Source organism: Orycteropus afer, unplaced genomic scaffold, assembly GCF_000298275.1.
Source record: "Orycteropus afer afer isolate SDZICR_OR568_19922 unplaced genomic scaffold, OryAfe1.0 scaffold00173, whole genome shotgun sequence".
In the NCBI taxonomy this organism is placed as follows: Eukaryota; Metazoa; Chordata; class Mammalia; order Tubulidentata; family Orycteropodidae; genus Orycteropus; species Orycteropus afer.
This window is the reverse complement of record NW_006921760.1, coordinates 2,884,881-2,908,794: the sequence shown is the minus strand read 5'-3', so window position 1 is coordinate 2,908,794 and position 23,914 is coordinate 2,884,881. Positions and strand designations below refer to the sequence as shown.

The 23,914-nt window shown below is 42.9% G+C and overlaps 2 protein-coding genes across 2 annotated transcripts in view; one reads left to right on the top strand and one right to left on the bottom strand.

The window, feature by feature from the left end:
• Positions 1–23,914, bottom strand: part of EXT1 (exostosin glycosyltransferase 1) — a 370,781-nt gene that overhangs the window by 271,245 nt on the left and 75,622 nt on the right. The gene's annotated exons all lie outside the window — the stretch shown is intronic.
• Positions 9,250–9,839, top strand: LOC103202061 (MICOS complex subunit MIC26-like). The gene is given in 2 exon segments (XM_007946851.2): positions 9,250–9,688; positions 9,691–9,839. Coding segments are annotated over 2 exon segments (588 nt in total).

The following is a 23,914-nucleotide window of genomic DNA, read 5'->3' as shown; positions in this document are numbered from 1 at the left end:
TATATGGAAAGGAGCTCTGGTGGCATGGTACCTAGGGCATTTGACTGCTAACCAGAAGGCTGGTGGTTCAAACTCACCAGCCACTCCTCGGAAGGAAGATTGGGCAATCTACTTCCCTAGTGATACGGTCGGAAACCCAAGGAGGGGTCGCTATGAGTCAGGTCTGACTCAATAGCATATAACAACAATGAAGAATACTGAATATACCATGGAATGCCCTAAGAGCAAACAAATCTGTCTTGAAGGAAGCACTGCCAGAACGTTTCTTAAAAGCAAAATTGCTTTGTTTTGCTTACTTTAGGCATGTTATTATCAGGAGAGACCAGCTCCTGGAGAAAGCCGTCATGCTCAGTAACAGTGAAAGACCCTCAACGAGATGGACTGCCACAGAGGCTGCAACAATGGGCTCAAACATACCTACTATCCAGAGGATGGTGTAGGACCAAGCAACGCTTCATTCTGTATGCACAAGGTTGCTATGAGTTGGTGCCCAACGGACTGCAAGAAACAAGCACAAGCAATGTGCCTTGCAGGTCAACATACTCAACCAACAGTCAGTGTCTTGCCTCTCAGTAGCTCTGTTCCTCTCTACTTCCCATCAACAAACCACCCAGTAGCAGCCTGCACAAGATACAGCTTTCAGGGTGGAGGCAACTCACTTGCACATTCCTTATTGATTTTAAGCACAAATATTTTCCCACAAATATTTTTTATTTTTCCCACAAATATCTGTCCGCTGTCCCCAGGTTCAATTACAAGTGCGGCCAAGGTCTTGAAACACACCATTTGCACTTCAGTGGTTTTATGACCCATGCAATGCGGGTGGCTTAAATTCTACATGCGGTCAAAACTTAGGAATGATACTTATCAAGAAAATTCCCAGGGATGTTTCCGCACACAAGTTCCAAAAGTAATTGGCTTCCAATCTGATAATGACTGGATTTGAAACAGTGTTTTTTCTTCTTTCTCAGACAGTTCAAACATCTCCCTCGTTCTGCTGCCCTCAAACAGAGTAACCCCAGAGTGGTTCAGGCAGAGGATTTTGTGAGAAGAGTTTTCATCTTCATCCACTAAAAACATCCACATGTTTTTCCATGTTCATTTAAAAAACAAAAATGCTAAGGATACCAAAGGCAACCAACATAGGGCAGACACAAGATGTTGAGGGAAGAGAAAGTAGGAAAAAAAATGCAGGAGTGACAAATAACAGGATTCTGAAAAGAAAAGTATATAAACAGTAATTAAACCACCTAGGAGCAAGTGTTCTCTTATCAAAAATATACTTATCCAGATCCCAGGTCTATAGTTTAGAAAGAAAAATTAGAGGGTTCCCTGGATCTTCACTTCTGTTTCTAGAAAGTGCCAATTCCCCTTCCCCCACCCCCTTCCCAAGAAAAGGAGAGGATAAAAACATTGGAGAGGACAACGGCATACACAACCCACTCTTGCTCTCAAATCTGGAAGGGCTCTTTAAGCTGATCAAAGGTTTCCCCTCCCCTCAATGGAATCTGCAACATTCTCCAGACTAGGTAAGGGATGCAGACCTTGCAAAACCAAGCAGCAGCAGCCATGAGCGCCAAGGACACAAGCTGGCTGTGAGTGTAACCTAGCTGGGAAGGGCCTGCCCAGCGGGAAGGGGGGGGGGGGTGGCTGCTGTTGAGTAAGAAGTTGGACCTACAGTTGCCAGAACTTCTAATTTGTCATTCAATTAAAGACAGAACTTTAGATTTTTTTTTTTAAGGTGAAAAATCTCAATTAGTTAAAGATATAGCAATTAATACAAAACCAGGAGGCTTTTTTTAAGCCAATAAACCCCTCTGTGGGCAGCCAGTCTTTGACTTTTGAACCATAATGTCTACTCCCCTTTGACTATGCTTGTCTTCTTCCTCCCCCCACCCAGTTGTATACAAGGGTTTATTTTCTATCTCCCTTCATACCCAAAAAACCCAAACCCATTGCCATTGAATCCATTCCGACTCGTAGTGACCCCCTCATTGGGTTTCCAAGGTGGTAAATCTTTACAGAAGTAGATTGCCCTGTCTTGCTCCTGTGGAGTGGCTGATGGGTTTGAACCACTAACCTTCTGGTTAGCAGTCAGATGCCTTAGGCACTGTGCTACCAGAGCTCCTTATCCCCCTTCATACTTGGTCTTTAAAAAGGTGGTTACGGTCTCAAATTAAATACCAACGTGATCTTTGATACTTCCTTATGAGTCAGGGGTATGCGGAAAACATCTTGTACTGGTTTGTGAAAGTTCATTGTTAAATTTGCAGGAATTCTGCAAGCTGGTTATTGGTGGCGGGAAATTGGCTATCAAGAGCATATTCACACCACAGACTTGAACAAATACTACAATTAGGGTTCTTCTCCCCGACCCACCCAAAGGAAAGTGTTAAACACTGACCAAAACACCACTGTCCATGATATCCTATCTAAGGTGTCATGATCTACAAGTGACTAGCTTAGCTGAGAATAAAATAAACACATTGTATGCAACACCTAAACTGATCAATCATATTAAGTAACAGTAGTTTCCATTAAAGCTGCTGTTGTTGTGAGGTGCTGTTTAGTCCATTTCGACTCATTGTGACTCCACAGGAGAGAACAGCATTGCCCCATAGGGTTTTCTTGGCTGTAATATTTCAGGGAGCACAACACCAGATCTCTCTTCCATGGATCTGCTGGGTGGATCTGAACCATGAACCTTTCTGTTAGCAGCTCAGTGCTTAACTGTGTGGGCCACCAGGGGTCCTCTCCATTAAGGCAGTGGTCCTCAAAATATACTTCCCAGAGGAGGAAGAGAAGCAGCAGGAGCATCTCCTGGGAACTTGTTAGAAATATAAATTCTCAGCCCTCACCCCTTCACTGACCAGCTTCTGAATCATTAATGTGAGTATAAGGCCCAGCACTCTGTTGTAAGAATTCCTCCCGGTGATTCTCATGTGGCCCAGAGTTTGAGAACCACCGCTTTAGGACAATACAGATGTGTTTCAAAACTTGTGTTAATTTTGATGACTCTCTAACCATCTGGCCTATTTAAACATTCATCAAAGCTTCATGGCATCTTTCAGAGACAGTAGGAATTTAACTTTGAAACAAAACTGAAATTTTTCCCCCAGCTTTATAAATTACTTAATAGATAGCCAGATGCTGGGTATAAAATTTGCTCTCAAGCAAAAATTCTTGGTATACTTTTTCCCACTTCAACCCCTTCAACAGGAAACGTACCATTAGAAAAATGCAGCAGAGGTTCCTGTTTAGTTTACTGCAACAAAATTTGAGGCAGGGGTTGCTACCTCCCTGGCTGTCAAGAGTCCTTCCCGGCATAAGTGACTTTAGGTGCCTGTGCCCACTGCAATTCATCAAACTGGCTGCCAAATCGCTGTTTTCTTGCACCATGCCAGTCTACGTATTTGCAAAGCCCATCTGGCCACTGCAGCATTTGAAGTTGAGACTCTGGCATTCAGGACTATCCCATCCTCCTTCCGTTGGTGAATAATTCAGTTCTGTCTTACCTGGTGTTCAATGCTCAGAAATCTTTTATAACATAAAGAAACATTATAATGGTGCTGGTAATATAATTAATGACCTGTATCAGCTCTAAAGCCTGTGTTAAAAACATTACGAAAATGTGTGTGTGCAGATTCAAGGCATGGCTGCTGCCCTTAAGTAACTATTCCTAAAGATTTTGTTTCTCTTTTATTGAATGAAAGCTGATCTATAATTATCTTTTAAATCAACTCATGGCTAGAAGTCTACACATAAGGCATGTATTAGCAAAATCCATACTCAAGCTGGGAAGCCACTGAATATAACTATCACTGTATTTAGTTTTAATAACTTGTTGTTATTTATTTATTAAAAAAAAAGAAGAAAAAGCAGCAGCAGCATCCTTGGTGGCGCAGTGGTTAAGCACTCGGCTGCAAACCAAAAGTTCGGCAGTTCGAACCCACCAGCTGCTCCACAGGAGAAATGTGTGGCAGTCTGCTTATGTAAAGAAATTCAAAACCAAATTCACTGCCATCAAGTCAATTCCAACTCATAGCAACCCCCATTGGGATTCCAAGGCTATAAATCTTTATGGAAGCAAACTGCCCCATCTTTTTTCCACAGAATGGCTGGTGCACTCGAACCACTGACCTTTTGGTTAGCAGCCAAATGCTTTAACCGCTACACCACCAGAGCTCCTTTCTGTAAAGACCACAGCCTTGGAAAGACTATGGGGAAGTTCTACTCTGCCATATAGTGTCACTATGAGTCAGAATCAACTCAAGCGCAACAAATTTGGTTCCTTGGGGTTATAAAAGGGGTGAAAGAAGCTAAAGATTAACTGGGACTAGGAGACAAAATAATAATAATAGTTCAAATAAGGCAAGAGCAGAGGAATGTTTAATCCAGAGAAGATTATGAAACATACATTACAAGTAAGACTTGGATTGCTCAAGTGGCAGAATTAATTGGGCCCCTCTTCTAAACAGTGTGCTTTGAAAGAGGTGATTCCTCACACATTCTCCTAACACTTCACAGTTTCTGGAAGTGACCCCGTTTAATTTCAAATCCCTTTGGAATCTTGCTGTGTGTGATCCTGAGACAAGCCTTGATAGGCACCACCATTTTTTTTTAAAAGGAAGCCTTGTATCAGGGACCTGTTTCCTTGGTTACCAGAATTACAAGCACACGTACCATGGCAAACACTTCCTTCCAGCCATCTTAGGACAACGTTGCCCGAACCTTGTGCAAGGTCACTCTTAGAAAGAAAAGGAATAAAGGCCGATAACATCTCTTAGAATTCTGGACCGTAGGCTGCCTGTTGGATGCTACACTTTTAGGCACAGAAACAACAGCCTTGACAATGCTGGAAAAGCAAAATGGCATCTGGATCACAGGGAGATACACGCGTTCGAGCCTCAGCCTCACTCTCACGTCTGACGTCACAGCATTCCTGATGACCTGCGGCATCGCCAAATGGAGTAGCATCGACGCAATTGTCACTACTTTCCTGGCGGCGTCTGCATTTCTAGGCTGCTGTGTGATTGGATGACTACCCATCTAAACAGGTGACCATGCTTAGGGACCCTCTTTGATTCTACCCTTGTCACATGCTGTAGAGGCAGGAGGAATAATTACGCCATCGCCCAAAGCAGGGCACTCAAGAAGCTCCTTTCTACTGCACATCACTGAGCTCTGGTGGCCTAGTGCCTAAGGCATTTGACTGCTAACTAGAAGGTTGGTGGTTCAAACCCACCAGCCACTCCTCGGAAGGAAGACTGGCCAATCTATTTCCATAAAGATTTGCCAACTCCAAAACCCAGTGGGGGTCGCTATGAGTGGGAACTGACTCGACTGGTTGCTAGGAGAGCGGGAATCAGCTGCAGCCAGAGAAGCAAACAGAAACCAATCCCACGAGTGGTAGTCCGAGGTGTGCTTCCCATTAAACAGCAAAGTTGAACGTCATAAACTGCACCAGATGCACTGGGAAGCATGGTTTTTGACAGCAAATACTGTGTTACAAAAGGGTGGTAAATGAAACTGAGCGTGGGGTTTTTTTGGAAAGAGAGAATCTAAATAGACATCTTTTGAACACCAAGGCTGGGCAGGTTAGAACTGTGCTTGGACTTTTCATTCTTGATGTAACTTAATCCTCTAACTATGCTGCAAGGTGTTCGTTAACCATCACCCCCCGGGGGTGGGGTGAATAGGACGCCCGAGGCTCAGGGTCAGTCTCCGCCCAGAGCCTGTGAATGGCAGCCGTCGGATTCAAACCAGGGGCTAAGGCCATCCCAAGTCAGTGCACTAGCTAAAATCACACTGTGGACCTCTAGCCCAAGTCCATTTACAAATAAGACTTATTTCAAATTTTTTACATAAATACTTTCTTTTTCCCCCAGAAATGTTCAAGTAGGATGCAATGTTTGCCTTTTCTTGCTAATCTAGACTATTTAGAGGGGCAAACAAAAAAAATTATTACAAAAACAAAATTTCCCCCAGCTGTCAAATGAATGATTTTAGATCTACCTTCTATGAACTTAACTCAAACACACACACACACACACACATACCCCGTCTCTACACCCAATATTAAAAACCTACAACTCATAACGGTCACAGTTTCTCACTGGTACACTTCTAAATGTACCCTCCTCAGAAAGAATTTCTTTCATCACTTAGCTATGGGAAATGAGCACAGATGGAATCTAAATTGAATTTTTTAAATTAGTAAGAAATCTGTATTTAGACTTCTCCAAGTATTTAAAAAAAAAAAATTAACATAATGGCTCCTTTAGGAATTTTCTACTTTTTCAGCATGAGCAATTGAATTCGATGAATCCACAGGAGTACTGCTTCTGCAACCTCCTTGACCAGTGGAGGAAGTTACTCCCATGGTTCTCCCACTCCTACAATCTAGGTGTGTGCCCTTATCCCACTGTGTCTTACCACAAAGACACTTACATGGTTATGGCCCATCTTCTTACTGCATCTCTTGCCTCACTCTCCGTTTATCTCAGTCTTTTTTAATGCATCCAGGGCTTCCAAATCCACATTCCTAAATTCCAACTCACTGCTGCTCAAATTCACTTTGATATTTCCATCTGCCTAATGGACATCTTCATACATATTTCCCCTTGGGCACTCCAAATTTCACATGTCCCAAACCCTATTATCCCACCAGAATCCTAAAAGTGCTTAATGACACCACTATCTAGCCAGTTAACCAAGCCAGAAACTTGAGGGGCCTATCCATTTCACCCTCTAAATGTCTCTCAGCTGCCACCCCTTTTCTGTATCCTCCCATGCCTTGCTTCACTGAAATCACACAATATCTTATCTCTAAGAGCTCCTCCCATTATATCCCATCTTAACCACTGCCAGAGCTATCATTCTAAATTACACATCTGATTTACCAAACCCTATGTAATAATAATTTCAACTGAGTTGGATATGGTAGAATAATGGAAGAATTTCATTTCTTTTTGTATCATTCCAGTGTTGTTTCCATTTGTGATGAAAAAATACTACTTTTACGGTGAGCAATTATCACCAAAAAAATACACCATTTATAAGGTCACTCCACTGGTTCTACAGTGAAGTCCAAACTCCAGAGCCTGGTGCAGGAGGCCCATCACTGTGTGTCCCTCAAGGACCTCCCAGGCTTTATCTTGTCCCCCCACCTAGCATCCACAACCCGAGGCTCTAACATCACTCTCCTTTCTCCAAATGCTCTTTTGAAACTCTACGACTTTGCAAACTCTGTTCCCTATTCCTGGAATATCCTTCCAGGTGAACTTCATCTTATTCCCCTTTTCGTATCTTCCTGTGTGTCCCAAATTTGCTTTATCATAAGAATCACCAGAGTCCAGGTACATGGGACACACCAAGTCAATCAGAATCTCTGAGGGAGAAATCCTGGCATCTGAATTTTTACTCCTCAGATAGTTTTTATATTCTAGCAAGAGTAGAAGACACTGGCTTTAAAAACACTTGAGAGAAAGTGATAAGGGGAATTTAACTTCCCACTCAACGTCATCTTAGAGGTTGGATTTTCTAAGTGTATTATCAGTGCTTACGGCTCGCTTCAGAACGTTCTCCAGTATAACCAGATCAAATCGCCTGTGTGAAACAGCCTGAGCTGAGGCCCAACATCTATGCATTATGTATGCACGTACACGTGCATTATGTATGCACGCACGTGGGCGTGGTGTAAAGGCTTAGCAGGTGGAACACAGGCATGAACTCATACGTGGCTATCTAAACACATTGCTATCTGCCCTCAGGCACTTTATAGTCTTTGGTGAGAGGATCCGTTAAAGCACTCCCATATTATGGTAAACCAGCAAAAAGAAATTAGAGTCTGTTATCTCTTAAGCACACACATACTTAATGCTGTGCCTACTTCCAAGTACCATGCGCATATATTAATTACCAAGTATGTTCTAGCCAGTTACATTCATTAGTTAAAAGCAAATACGAGTTTGCCACTGAAAACTAACAAACTCAAAATTAATTCTCTGTCCTATGACTAACTTGTTAAATATTCTTGAACAAGTTAAGTTTCAGTCTTTCAATTTTCTTACTTTTAAACAATTCTAGTTCTCTCTAGGACAGGGCAGAATTATGGAAGAATTTTTCTTTCAATTAATACAAATTCTGTATTTCACTTAAAGAAAGAGATTTTAAAGGAATGAAAAATAAACTACACGGGAAGAATCGGAGCTCTGGGTCTCAAAAGTATTTTGTTCTGATGCAATAGTGAAACAAAATCCAGATAATATTTAAAACACAAAATATTTTAAAAGACCAAATGTTCACTAACAGCAAATTTCAAAGGCAAGAACTTAAACTGGAGGCTTATTTGTGTCCTTCATGGGTAAAAATAAATCCAATTGAACTCAGCAGATACTAGCACACTTGTGGGGTGTATACTCTGGAACACATGGGGTTGCTGTGAGTTGGAATCAGCTGGACGGCATCGGCTTAAGTTCTTTTTGTTTGTTTTCATCCTGTGCCAGGGGCTGTGCAACTCGCCATAGCAAGGATGGGATAAGTACCTTTCTCAGCCAGATGAAATTTTAAAGGTCACCAAGCCCAGTCACCCTCTCCGTGTTTGACCACGTTTCAGCACAGCCTCTGGGACCTTCCCTTTGCTATCAGCCTGATTCGATCCTTAGTTTTGGTTTAACTTAAAAACCATTCCAATGAGCTCGAGCTCCTACTCCCAGCACTGTGTTCGTCAATGACCTGTAACTAGGGCACCTAACACCAATAGGGCACTTACTGTTTATTGAGCACCAACTGTGTCCTTGAACCCTGAGCCCATGATTACTCCCTTTAACAGCTCTGAGGGGCAAATATTACTTCTCCCATTTGCTACAAGGAAACCAAGGAGTGAAGAAGAGATTTGAAGCTAATGCTTTGTCTGTTTATCATAACTCTGCACTAAACTCTACTGAAAAGACCCCAATAAACCCGCCTGCTCACTGCCTCCCTCCATTTGAACACTGAGCGTGACCTTAACACAAGGTTCCTCCACTTAACTGGCCCCATTCCACACAGACCCATTTGCTTCTTTCACAGAACTCAGTATAGTCTGAAAGGAGTCCTGGTGGTATAATGGTTAAATGCTTGGCCGCTAACCAAAAGTTGGCAGTTTGAACCCACCCAGCAGCTCCGTGGGAAAAAAAGTTGGCAATCTGTTCCTGTAAAAATTACAGCCAAGGGGGTGACCCCGCCGGAGCCGCGGCTGCCAGCGACATGTTCAAGGTAATTCAGAGATCCATGGGACCGGTCAGCCTGAGTCTGCTCACCTTCAAAGTCTATGCGTCATCAAAGAAGGACTTACCCAACAAAAATTCCATCAAGGTTGATGAGCTTTCACTCTACTCAGTTCCGGAAGGTCAATCTAAGTATGTGGAAGAGCCAAGGACCCTACTTGAAGAAAACATCTCACAACTCCGGCACTTTTGCGAGCCATATACAACTTGGTGTCAGGAAAAGTACTTCTACACTAAGCCCAAGATGCAAAGTATTGCTCAGTGGGGGGCAGAAAACTATGAATATCTCCAAAATGCACCTCCAGGCTTTTTCCCAAGACTTGGTGTTATTGGTTGTGCTGGGCTTGTTGGACTCCTCTTCACTAGAGGTTCAAAAATAAAGAAGTTGGTATATCCACCTGCTTTCATGGGATTAGCTGCCTCTATTATCCACAACAAGCCATCAGCTTTGCCCAGGTCACCGGGGAAATATTATATGACTGGGGTTTGAGAGGATACATAGTCATAGAAGATTTGTGGAAGAACTTTCAAAAGTCAGGAAATGTGAAGAATCCACCTGGAAATAAGTAGAATGTGCCTTCCTCTGACCATTTTAATCAGTTATAGGTAAACATTGGAAACTCCATACAGTATTTCTACACAAAAATGGCGGAGAAGTCAGTATTGAATGTAGTAAATTGGCTTTCTTCTTCAGGAAAAACTCCACTACACTTTTCTTATCTTGGACGATCCCGTATTATAAGTCAGCTGATCAGAAAGCGTTTCACCTAGAGATAATGTACAAGCCTTAGAACTCCTTGTTCTCATGTTGCTATTTATGTACATAATTAAAATTCTAAGGCAAAAGAAAAAAAAAAATTACAGCCAAGAAAACCCTATGGGGCAGTTCTACTCTGTCACATAGAGTTGCTGTGAGTCAAAATCGACTCAACATCACTTACCAACATCAGCAACAGTACAGTCTGAAACAATCGTGTTGATAAATTGTTTGTTGTCTACCTTCTCACACATACACATGCACGCCCCAAAAAGAAGAATGCAGGCTCCGTTAACAGAAGTGATTTTGAATCACGAGTTCACTCCAATGGATCCATCCATGTGGAACACTTGGCTCAACAAATATTTCTAGAATGCACAAAGAACTCAACAACTTTTGTGGCATCATCTAATTCTGAACAGTGGAAATACATTTTAAAACTGTATTTCGGTGAAATATGCCCAGATAATTTATTTGCTCTTTCTTTTATTCCAGAGGTAAGCCTACAGTTTTCCTCCTAACTAAGGACCAGAAAGTGCATGAAAATTCCCTCAACTGGTAATATGAACCCAAAATGCCAGAAAAGTGAGAATTTTTGAAGAAAATGCTGATGAACTGTTTTTTTACTGGACACACACAAGCAGGCACCAATAATTCACATGAATTATGGGTGGAGGTGAAAGGGTTTAAAACTTCCTTCAGTTGAGCTAGCGAGATGGAATTCTGACTGAGCAGGCTTAATGGCTTGTTTGGAAAATAAATAAATAAAGGCACAAACAAAACCAAACCACTAAAGTAGAAAGGCAGATAATAGCACTTCTACTAAGTCCATGTTAGCACTCTCACTTGGAATTTTTATTCTGAAGTGTGGCTACATTTTCAAAAATTCTTTGAAAGCACAATCCCAAAAACCTACAAGGCTGAAATTGCTATTTAATGAAGACGCTTTCTAGCTCATAAAGAAAATCTCAAATGAGTAGTAGAACGACATAGTGCTTGGCCTCTGGAACCTTCCTCTTCATTATGGTGAGAAGCCAAATTTTGGTGTGTTTATTTTACTATTATTTTTTACATACCACTCTATAGTTGAGGAGCTCTGGTAGTATAGTGCCTAAGGCACTTGACTGCTAACCAGAAGGCTGGCGGTTCAAACCCACCAGCCACTCCTTGGAAGGAAGGTTGGGCATTCCTACTTCCGTAGTGATACTGCCTCGGAAACCCAAGGAGGGGTCGCTATGAGTCCGGGCCTGGCCGACTGGATGGCAAAACAACAACAACAACAACAACATAGTTGAAGAAAACCCACTAGCCTAATTAACAGTCCTCAATCCACACATTCATGCTAACCCCTGTGGCAACTCCCTCTTCCTGAAAGGCTCTTGGGATGGCCAGAGATGGGAATCCAAGTATATTTAACATGATGGAATGTTGTAGAAAACTATCTCTATGCAGTTATTTTGGTTACCTTGGAAGATGAGAATGGGAGGAGACTCTGGGTATACTTATTTGAGTTGCTGATTATTTCAAACATCTTTCCCTTCATTAACTCCTCTTTCTCCATAGTTTTGTCTTGCTTCAGTAAATAGCAAGCCTACTGGGCCGGCACTGGGTTCAACTCTATCACTGGAAGATTCCTCTATGCTTCCTTCAAGGGCACCCATACTATAATAGGAACAAGGCAGAGAAGAACAGTGGATGTTACCACAGATATTCTATCGAACATCAGATGTATGGGGTGGGGGGAAGAGGAGGTATTCTATCCAAAGTTCATCTCTTCTCTCCTCTGAACTCCTGCAGCTTCCACTCAAGCGCCTGCCATATTCTGCCCCAAATTCATAAATTTCATCTCCTCCAGTCTGTAAGCTCCCTGGGGTAAGGAACTTTCTTATTGCTCAAAGTGTGGAATACAATTGAGAAAACTTCTGTGAATAGAATGAATTGTCCTTGTTGAATAACGAGCAGCAACAACCACTCACAACTATCCACTGAGCCACTAAATTTCCAACTGAAGGAGCCAACCCATATCCAAGGAGAAAGGGGTTCATGCTCTAAGTGGCGAGCTCCTCGACTTGACAGGGCCAGGTTACTGCAGGGGACTAACATTTTAGTGCAAAGCATTGTCAGGAGATAGAATCAGATGGGCACACACTGTTTCAAAAGCATGGAGTAGTCACGGGCCTGCCGGCCTCGGACCGTCACCTCCCACCCCCAGCCAGGAAACTGGGAACAACCAGTACTAAGATGGGGTGGTGAAGACAGCACTAGAATCCACTCAGTGGCAGTGGGTTTTTAAACTTATTGTAAATGTTTTATCCACACAGATTAGAGGATGACCAAAAGTTATTTGTGCTGAGTGTTTGCACAATTTCAACATCATGAAAGAGTCCTTGAGTTCACTCAAATCACAGTAAATTAAAAAAGAGAGAGACTAACAACAAAATTTTCAGACTCAGTAACACAATCACACTATTACACACTATATAATAAATATTCACTCAAGGAAAAAAAGAGTCCCTGAGTCAGAAGGAGTTTGGGATGTCCTTCCGGCATTACGAAGCTGATATGGTGCTGGGGGGGGGGGGGGGGGGGGGGGGGGCGGAGGGGGTTTGAAGAGTCCAAGCTTTGAAATCACATAGTCACAATCTCTAACTCCTCCACATAACCTGGATGCCCTGGCCAAGTTATGTAACATTTCTGTTCTTGATTAAGTCATTCAAAGTATATATAACCAGCAACTGGTTTATGTCAAGGAACTCCGATGGCTAATGGTTAAAGCATTCAGCTGTTAACTAAAAGGTCAGCAGTTCAAACCTACCAGCTGCTTCGTGGAAGAAAGATGAGGCAGCAGCGTCTATAAAGATTTACAGCCTTGGAAACCCTGTGGGGCCGTTTTACTCTGTCCTAAAGGGTAACTATGAATCAGAATTGACTAGATTTCAGTGAGTGGGTTTGGTTTTTTGGTTTAGTATGTGTCAGACATCTTTCCAAGGACAAGATTTACAAGAGTACACAAAACAAAGTCCCTACACCAAAATAATGGTTGTGTGTGTGTGTGTGTGTGTGTGTGTGTGTGTGTGTGAGAGATAACAGGACCTACTTTCTCGGGATATTATAACAATTCCACATCAAGTATTGTAGGTAAAGTTTTTAGCACAGTGTCCAGCCTATGAATGATGCTCTTCAATAAAGGGTAGCTCTCATTTTAAGGAGGAATGATCAGTTTGCACATGCTGGAGGAAACATCAGATGCATGGGAGGAAAAGAAAAGGAGGAAGTGGAAGACTACACTGGCAAACTGTCACATCCATCACCTCACTGAACCAAGGATTGGGAGCGGTGATCTGCTAAGGTACATGGATGAGGCCCCTCCTGTCTAGTTTCTCTCTAGGGTTTACTCTGCCAAAGGTTACTTTCCCTGTTAGGGGTGGGGACATCCACACGACCTTTGATACTTAGAGAACAAGGAAGGGTTCCAAGAAATCAAATTGTGGTCCCTGCATCAAAGATGGTCAAGGACTCAACTGCAAAGGACTCCAGAGTATGGATGTCAATGACCCTTCTCATGAGCCTTTCACGTCAATCACAGAGGACTTATCAGTACTCCCCAGATCCACCTTGTTCTTTGAATCCACTATGGCTTTGCCCTTTCTATTCCTTCTCCTTTGCATGTCCTGCCCCGCTCTCCATGCTCTAATAATAATTTCACCCATCCTTGCAGATCCATTCATACAACACCACGTCAGAAGCCTTCCTGAACTCCCAGATGGACAGTAAGCACTCATCACAGGACGTGTCTACTGAGTTATCTATTTCATGTTCATTCCGTCATTAGAATACCCTCCTTGTATGCCCAACATCAAATTCGGGGCAGGAGGCATCCTCAGATCTCTCTTTCACTCGTTTACGCAGAAAATATTTACCGAGCACTGACTCTGTGGTCCACTCTATTCTAAAGGACTACGTAAAAGGCAATGAACCCAACGGCCCGAAACACCAGCTCTGGGGATCTTCCATTCCAGTGGTGGCCAGCTCCTCACCTGTCTTTCCACACCACTGTCCTCCGATCAGCCTGAGCACCCACCACAAGCATTCCAGGCGTAAGCAGCCATCGTATGCAGCACGTTTTCATGAATAAACCTCCCTCAGCTTCAAATTCTTTGAAGTGTGAAGCAAAACCAAATGACCTCTCCACAACAAGTTCTGCCCTCCATGCCACTGCCTTGGGGAGTAGGTGCCCTGTTTTTAAAACAAGGAGAAACTTCATCCCCCAAAAGCTAGTTTGATGCCTGGAGGGAAAAAGAACAGAATTATTTCCTAGGAAAGAGCTCCTCCAGAAAAAACAAACTACTCGCATGAGGCCCCCACACCAGAATTCCCTCCAGGAAGCTTCCAGCTATGGGCATGTGGTTCTTTTTTCACACTACATTCCCTCGCCACCTTTACGTGTCCACCTGAGCCATACCAGCCCTTGTTTATTTACACTGCCCCAGTGCTGTGCCTGGCCCTCTTACATGTGTATGCACATATGCATGTATGTATACAAGTATGTATTTTCAAGGTCTACATTCTTTACTGAGTTAAACGACTGTTTTGTTTACAGATGACTTCATGGGATAGTTTCAATTCAAAGTTTAAAGATTATTGCAGGACAATAGATTCCTGAGTTCCTCTAGTCTCAGCGGATCCGTAAGTCTGGTTTTCACAAGAATTTCATGTTCTGTTGTACATTTTTCTTCCTTTGATCGGGATCCATCTATGGATCAAAATGATCCATACTTGATCAAAATGTTCAGTAATGATACACACACACAAACACGTCTGTGTATGTATACATAGGTATATATTTGTACATATGTATATGTGTACATAGGAACTCTGGTAGCGTAGTGCTTGACTGCTAACTAGTAGAAGGCTGGCGGTTCAAACCCACCAGCCATTCCTTGGAAGGAAGGTTGGGCAATCTACTTCTGTAGTGATACCACCTTGGAAACCCAAGGAGGGGTCGCTATGAGTCCGGTCCGACTAGACGGCACATAACAACAACATATGTGTACATATGTATTTCTCTTCCAACTCAACTGCAAGTTGCATGATTACAAAAATTCTGCTTCCACAATACCTCACCCAACAGGAACTCACAGCAGGCGTTCGATAAACACTTCTTACATTGCATTTCTAGGAAAAATGTTTACTCCTTATATCATGGCCAGCAAAGGAGAATAAAAGCACAAACCTATGCCAAAAATAACAGGTAAACCTCTAACTCCCTTCCAGAAAGGGAATGACATAAAATTTCCAAAAAGACATCCAAAGCATAAACAATATTGGTGACATGGGGCTTCCCTTGAGCACATCAATTTTGTAGTCTGCTAAAAGTCAACAGATAGCTTGTTTATTTCCACTCATTTATGTGGGGTTGTAATCTTAAATGAGCATTCAAAAATGTTTGCTTCACTGGCTTCTCAACTTAAAATGGCTATAATCAAATATACCAAAAAAAACAAACTCTCTGCTGTCAAGTCAGCTCTGACTCATAGCGACCCCTCCCTCCCCTTGGGTTTCCGAGGCAGTATCACTGCAGAAGTAGATTGCCCAGTCTTCCTTCTGAGGAGTGGCTGGTGGGCTTAAACCACCAGCCTTCTAGTTAGCAGTCAAATGCCTTAGGCACAATGCCACTAGAAGTCCTATTCCAGCTCCGGACAGGGTTACTATAGAATGCAGACTAAAATTGATCTTATGGGTCCCCACTCCCCTTTATCTAACACTCTCTATAATCATATTATGTTCCAGGCACGGGGCAACACTACATGTGTGATCTCACTTAATCTCCAAACAGCCCATAAAGTTGGTTCTTCTATTGATCCCATAGTACAAATAATAAAATGGAGGATCAGACATGGTAAGTCACACAGCTAACATTTGGCAAACCAAAGGCCAGATGCCATGCCTGGGGTCAGCCAACTATGGCTTGGGGGCCCAACCCAACCCACTGTATGCTCCTGTAAACAAAGCTGTATTGGGACACAGCAAAACTCAACTGTTTACATATTCTCCATGTCTGCTTTTATGTTACAATAGCAGAAATGAATAGCTGCAACAGAGACTGTGTGGCTCGCACATCACAGGAAAAGATGGCCAACGTCTGGTCCATACTATACTGGCAAAGATAAAACGTAAATGCTCGCAACCTTCTAAAAGGCTCAGTCATATCATACACACAGTATAGGGCTTTGCAACAAAAACTAAAGCTCTCTGATGACCTTAAAAAGCCAGAGGGGCAACAGTCCTTGCAAGTCATCTGCCTTCTGTTTCTGAATTATAAGTTGGGCCCGGCATTAGGAAATGCCACCTTGCTCTAATTCTAGTTCAGAAACAAATCACTGGCATCACTGAGGGTTGGTGTCACCCCGTCCGCTAACTCATGGTGTCACCTACCCCGCCCCCCCATGGACTTCCTCCCACATCAGGCCATACAGACTCCCTATTACCATAATGTTTATTATCAATTTTAGTCATAGAATAATGTAATAAATAAAGCTGTAAATTGTGTATATGTAACATTTTTTACATTACATGAACACTAACAATAAAATTGTTTTGTAAAATAAATTAGAACATTATTAGTTACAACATTATTGGTAACTGAGCAGAAGACATTTGTTTATTTCTCTCCCTTTAACTACTACTTCACCCTTAAAAGAAGTTATTGATACAGGCTCACAAATACTACTTACCACAATACTGCAGCTAAAATACCAGAATATTTGATTAAATCAATAAGTGAGAGAACACCAGCAACAACCAAATCAACAGTGCATGCTTATAGCACCAGGGGAAACCATGGGATTCAAAGCATTATTGTAAATGGGCAATAATGATAGCTCTGATCAGAGTGTGTTAGAAGGTTCAAAAAGTGAATTAGCATAGAACTTTAACCTTGGGCTTACGAAAGATGTTAGCTGGGTTTACAAAAAATGTTTTTGTTGTTATAACTACCAGAATATTTTTATAGAAGATAACAAATTTCTGCTGCAACAATGCACAAAACTTTAGACAGTCATTTTGGTATCACCCTTTCTTACAGTGTCACCTGGTACAACCTGCATCCCCTACATCCTCCTAGTGACACCACTAAAATAAACATATTCAGGATATTAGAAGTATTATGCTTGCAGATCTGTCTTGTAATAAAATAAATTGTCCCACTGGTCAAAAAACAATAGAAGACTTATCAATTTTCTATGCAAAGTATTAAGGTGCTCCGGTGGCGCAATGCCTAAGGCTTTTGACAGCGAACCAGAAGCTTGGTAGTTCAAACCCACCAGCCACTCTGTGGAAGGAAGACAAGGCAATCTACTTCCATAAAGATTTACAGCCTCGGAAACCAGTAGGGTCACAATGATTCCAAATGACTCAGTGGCTGTGGGTTTATGCAAAGTATTACACTTAGACCAAGACCAACTATGGAGAGGAAGCACAAGTTCAATGTAAAGGCAAATGAGATGGTAGTAGTGGTATGAGTCTTGCTTCATTCAAGCTCTGAACCAAGTGAAGTTAAGATGGAGAAAGATTCCACTTTATCCCCAAATGTACATCACTGCATGTGCATGATAACACAGAAACACAGTACTGCATCGTGTGAGACGATGACTGCAAAATGACTGCCAAGACCCTAATTCATCATTTTCCCCTTAACTAACTACCTCTCTTCCTGCCTTGTCTGTCTGTTAATGTCACCAACTGCTTCTCCTCTATTTCTGCTGCCTTCGAGCTAGTTAAAGTCCCCTTTGTCTCTCACCTAGACTTCTTGTATCAGCCTAGCCCAGGTCTCAAGGTCACAGGGCTCCCCAGTCCATTTCTGCCGGGCCACAGGTTATCTCCTAGAAATGCACCTTGCAGTCCCAAACTTGCCTGGCCCCTCACTGGCTACCAAATTCAGGAAAAATCTTGACCTTGTGAATTCAAGAAGTAATATACAGACCTGAATAACTTTGTGCTCCCCAAAAATGTATGTGGAAGTACTAACCCCCAGTACCTGTAAAGGGGACCTCATTTGGAAATGGGGGCCTTTGAAGACGTTATCAGTTAATATGAGTAGAGTGGGCCTCAATCTAATCTGAGTGGTGTCCTTATAGAAGAGATACAGAGAGCTGAAGGGAAGATGGTCACGTGACAGGAAGTGATGCTGCAGCTGCAAGCCATGGGACACCTGGGGCCACTGAAGCTGAGAGCGACAAGAATGGAGTTCTAAAGATTTCCAAGAGAACGTGGCCCTGCTGACAGACTGATTTGGCCCTCTAGCCTCCAGAACTGTGAGTCAATACGTGTCTGTTCTTATAAATCATCCAAGGGGCCTTGGTGGCACAGTGGTTAAGCTCTCAGCTGCTAACCAGAAGGTTGGCATTTTGAACGCACCAGCTGCTCCATGGAAGAAAGCATGCCAGTCTGCTTCCGTAAAGACTACAACCTTGGAAACCCTCTGGGGCAGTTCTACTCTATCTAAGAGGGTCACCATGAGTTGGAATCAACTAACTAAACTGCAACAGCTTCTAATCTATCCACTTTGTGGTACTCAATATCAAGTCAGTATTCCATGATGTGGTACTCTATTAGGAAACTAATAGGCCTTCTATTGGCTTTAGTCTCCATTAGTATACACTAAGGCCCGTGGAAAGCTCAAAGCCATAGACAGATGATGGCCACTCACGCTGACTGATCTTTCGCCCTGGGCTTGGGCCTACTGTGTGCAGTCTACAAGCACTAGGGCACTTACTCTCATCAACCCAGTGAGGAAAAGACTGGTACGGCAAGGACAAGGAGACAGTCAGGGCTAGGAGCTGCTGGATTCCGCAGGGAGTGAGAGGTGGGGCAGGAATTCAGACCAAAGAGGCAACTGCAGAGAATGGCTCCAAACTGTGTCCCCTGCCTCTGCTACCTCTGCACTACTTGACACCTCGTATTCCTCTGAAGTTGCTTTCAGCAAATTAAACCCGGAACTACATTTATATACTTCCCTCACAAAATTGAAAACTCCTGGAGGGTAGGTCTAGTTTTATTAATCTGTAAACCTCCTCAAATACCCAGCCTGGTACCCAGCTGGAGTTAAATGAAGAACAAAGGGATATTCCCTCTTCTAGGAAGTATACAGGGGGATGGAAAAGAAAAGATCTCTCAGAAAATCCATCAACAGAATACCCCCAAGAGGTCTTTCTTTGTGGTTTGTTTACAGTCCAACATATACTCACCAGGACTTCCTGAAAATAATTTTGAGGAAACAAAGACCATGAAAAATTAGCTGCCAGATTTGGAATGGTGTGTTTCTGGAGAGGAGGGGGGCAAATGAAAGGAATGGCCACATAGAGCGACCAGATTTCCAAAGGAGAGTCATTCATCTGACTCCGAACTGGAGGAAAGCAACGGTCCTCATCTCCAGCTGCACACTAGAATCTCCTGGGGAAGTTTTTAAAATCTGATGCCCAGGCCACTCCCAGGGCAAATAAATCCAGCCTTGGGGTCAGGGTGGAGGGGAACCCAGGCATCTGTGTTTTTGAAAGCTCCCCAAATGGTTTCAAAGTGCAGGCTAGGTAAGAAGCACTGGAGTAGAGAACCTGTGTTGGACTCCTGGCTGCACTAATTACTAATTACGCAACTCTGAGCAAGATATTGCCCATGTCTCCTTTTTCTTTAACCCAGAACAAGCCCCTACTAGCTGTCTGACTTCAGCTCAGCGTCCTCCCTTGTAAAAAAGGGAGTCCTAATAGGCTGGCAGTTCAAATCCACCAGCCACTCCTCGGAAGGAAGGTTGGGCAATCCTACTTCTGTAGTGATAACTGCCTCGGAAACCCAAGGAGGGGTCGCTATGAGTCGGGGCCGACTCGACGGCACATAACAACAACAACAAATAGCACTTAAGAAGGAGCTCTAGTGGTGCAGTGCCTAAGTTATTTATTTGCCTGCTAACCAGAAGATTGGTAGTTCAAACCCACCAGCCACTCTGCGGAAGGAAGATGGGGCAATTTATAAATTCATAAAGATTTACCTCCTCAGAATCCAATGGAGGTCGCTATGAGTTGGAATCGACTCAATGGCAGTGAGTTTGGTTTCTTTTTTTCCTTTTTTTAAATATATAGCACTTAACTCTCATAAAAGTCAAAAACAAACCCACGGTTGTCGAGGTCAGGGCTCATAGGGACTCATACAGGATAGAGTAGAACTGCCCCATAGGGTTCCTAGGCTAGAATTTTTACAGAAGCAGATATAAGGGTCTTTCTCCCTTGGAACAGCACAGTAGGTTTGAACCTCCAACCTTTCGGTTACCAGCCAGAGCTCCTAACCATTGCACCACCACTGCTTATTAGCAGCAGAAAGACATGTTACTATTGCCATAGGAAACTCACCAGCTCCACAGTGGCAGCCCGGGAGGTACTATGCAAAAGCAACACAGGGCAAGGAAGGAGCAAGCTTTCCTAAACTGACCCCTCCATTTTGCAGTCACTTACCTGCTTTATAAATCAAGTGAACACTGGATTTGCCTTCCCTCCTGGTGGAACACACTGCAACCCATCCCACAGGGCAAGAGCTTGGCTATAAATTATTTAGCCTCATAAAAACTGAAAACCACGTTACCAGCATTGATATAGCTCCATGGCATGTTAGTCTCGAACGTGTCACGTGTTTTATTTTAACCCTGGTTTTCTGCAAAAGTTAATTTTACTTTTACCCTGTTTGGCAATTTTTCCCCCCATTAGAAGTTAGGCAGAAAAATACAGACTTATCAGAAAAGCCACTTTCTTAAAACCCATTTCACACAGTGTTTATTTTAAATTCCCAGATGCAAGTCCCCAAGGAAATGTGAAATTCTGAACTATGGCCACTATAATAGTGGTGTATGTGTAAGAAATTGAAGATTAAAAACACAACCGAAGATGTGAAGAACCGTTGACAGCCAATGAGTCAGCTAGCTCGGTGAGAGCTGAATTAAATCAGCCACTAGATTGTTCATTGATTATCACAAGCAGCAAATGCTCGCCTGCAATGGCATGCTTTCTAACTCACTTGGCTAATCCCCTCTGAACAAGAATCCAAAGAATGAATATTATTTATCCAATGGCAAGTATACAAATTAATCACACCCAAGCACCATGCTGGCAGTCAACCTCAATCTATATAATAATTCCAGACCATCATCATAAACAAATAACAAGAAATAAAGCTCTGTTTTTCACCACCACCACACCCCAAAAAAATCCCAAGTTGTAAAGATTTGAAATGACATCCTCACCCCTGCAAAGACAACTAATTCAGACTGCTAGGTCACACGAGAATATTTTTAGAAGAGGAGAAAGTTAGCAAGGTAGAAGCTAATTTATTTCACAAGGAAAGTAAAAAGCCAAACAGATATACCATCCATTGATGTGTACAACCCAACCCAAACTAAAACTCATTGTCATCGAGTCAAGTCCAACTCATAGCGACCCTAGAGGGCAGAACAGAGATGCCCCATAGGGTTTCTAAGAATATAAATCTTTACAGAAGCAGACTGCCCTGTCTTTCTTCCAGGGAAGAGCTGGTGGGTTCAAACCACCAACCTCTTGGTTAGAGGCCAAATGCCTTAACCACTGCACCACCAGGACTCCTTCCTGTGTGCAAAATGCACATTAAAACCCAAACTATAACGAGCCCCCAAAGAATGCACATCATCCCCAATTCTGTTGGCGAATTATCCACATGCTGATAACCTAAATGAGTTTGATACAAGCGGATTAGGGTATTTTTTCTATATGCACAAATTTTTCTCAAAATGAAGGGAAATGAACTCATTTAACTAGACATGTAGGAGATTCAGACAGCAACCCAGGGAACCCACAAGCAAGTTTTTGGTGAAGTTCCAACTTTGCAAGGTGGCTACTGCTACAACAAGGTAAAGGAGCCCTAGTGCCACAGTGTTAAAGTGGTCAGCTGCTACCTGAAAGGTCAGCCATTCAAATCTACCAGCCAATGTGGCAGTCTGTTTCTGTAAAGGCCTTGGAAACCCTATGAGGCAGACCTCATCTGTCCTACAGGGTCACAGGAGTGGGAATCAATTCTCTGGCAATGGGTTTTTTATTATTATTATTATTTTGGAAAGAGAAAGCACAAAGGGAAAGGGGACCAGGAGGACAAAAACACCCCATTCATGATGTCTGCATCCCTGGCTACAATCAATATGAAGACTGCTCCTACGAGGCTGCCAGCTTTGAAAGCAAAAAGAGAGAAAAAATGTGTGCAACTTAAGTCGGAAGAAGGGACTGCTCTATGTGCTGTGCTATGAGAGAGAGGAAGACACTGCTTCTTAAGAAGCCTTCATCTTCAGGCATAACAGCTTTTCTTTTTGGCCTGTGACTATGCAGTTGAGAAAGCAACACATCAGCTTTAACAAGAAGCCTGTCTGTTAACAGGAAAAACCACAGCCCTGAAGCTGTGAGCGGGCCAGGTGACTGACTACAGGGGTTCCCTAGCTGCCATCAGCCTCAGGGACACACAGAGCAGAGTTCAGGATGTCACGTGGGAACCCACCGCCAGAGGTCAATGCTCTCCTTTGCTCTCACTGAATGGTTTTCTCTAAGTCCTACCACTGACTGCATGCTGCCTGGCATGCTTTTGTTTCATTCAAGGTCAAGATCAATTCAATAAGCCCATTCACCCTTAAGGTAAAATGCTATGTTGCTGCCCTCGTGGGACTGAAAGCCACCAGTATTGAGGAGGAAAGAAGGAGAGTGAAAAAAGGAAGAAAGAGGGGGGAAGTGAGGAATGAGCTTTTCTACAGGTGTCTCTCGGTGGTGCAAAGTATTAACGAGTTTGGCTGCTAAACCAGAAGATGGAAGGTTCAAGTTCACCCAGAGGTCCTTCAAAAACAAGGCCTGGCGATTTATTCCCAAAACCTCAGCCATTGAAAACCCAACAGAGCACAGTTCTACTCTGACATACAAGGGGTCACCAGGCCTCACAATTTAACCCCATGGCAACTTTATCTTCAGTTGTTGTCAGGTTCAGAAAATGGCATTTTCTGTAGCAGTGCTGTTTGGATGGGTAACCTAAGGTAAGAAAATGAACTTGAAGTATTGGTAACACTGAAAGGGAAGGGAATGAACACTGACTGAGGCCCTGGGAGGTACCTGGCAGTATATTCTGTAAATACTTGACAGTCGTTAGTTCATCTCATTCTCACCAAAACCTTTGATCATAGAATCACCTGTAATAATTTCACCTTGGAGGAGCCTGAGGCATGACATGGACTCGGCGGTGCCTAACCCCCAAGGCTGTGCTCTCCCTGCTACTGATGGCTCTCCGTTTTTACCTGCCTCCATACCAGGAGTTGGAAACTTGTCTGTGGAAAGCCAGAAAGTAAACATTTTAGGCTTTGTGGGCCATTATGGCCTCTGTTACAACTACTCAATTCTGCTACTGTAGTGAGAGAGTCACCACAGACAACACAGAAATGAAAGAGCATGGCTGGGTTCCAATAAAACTTTATTTATGGGCATGAGAATTTACATTTCATGTAATTGTCATGTGTCACAAAATATTTTTCTTTTTCTTAGCCATTTTCCAATGTAAAAACTGTTCTTGGCTCACAGGCCACCCAAACAGTGGTGGTAGGCTAGATTTGGTCCACAGGCCATAGTTTGCTACCCTTGCTCTAAACCATTCATCAATAATATCTTGCATTATTTCTGTAGAAGAGAAGAGAAGAAGGGAGATTTTGCTACCCTAAGCAGTGACTCTCTTACTTTGGACATATTATCAGGAAAGACAAAAAAAAAAAAAACCTGTTGCCATCTCATCAATTCTGACTCATGGGGAGGGTAGAACTTCCCCGTAGGTGTCCAAGATTGTCATCTTTACAGAA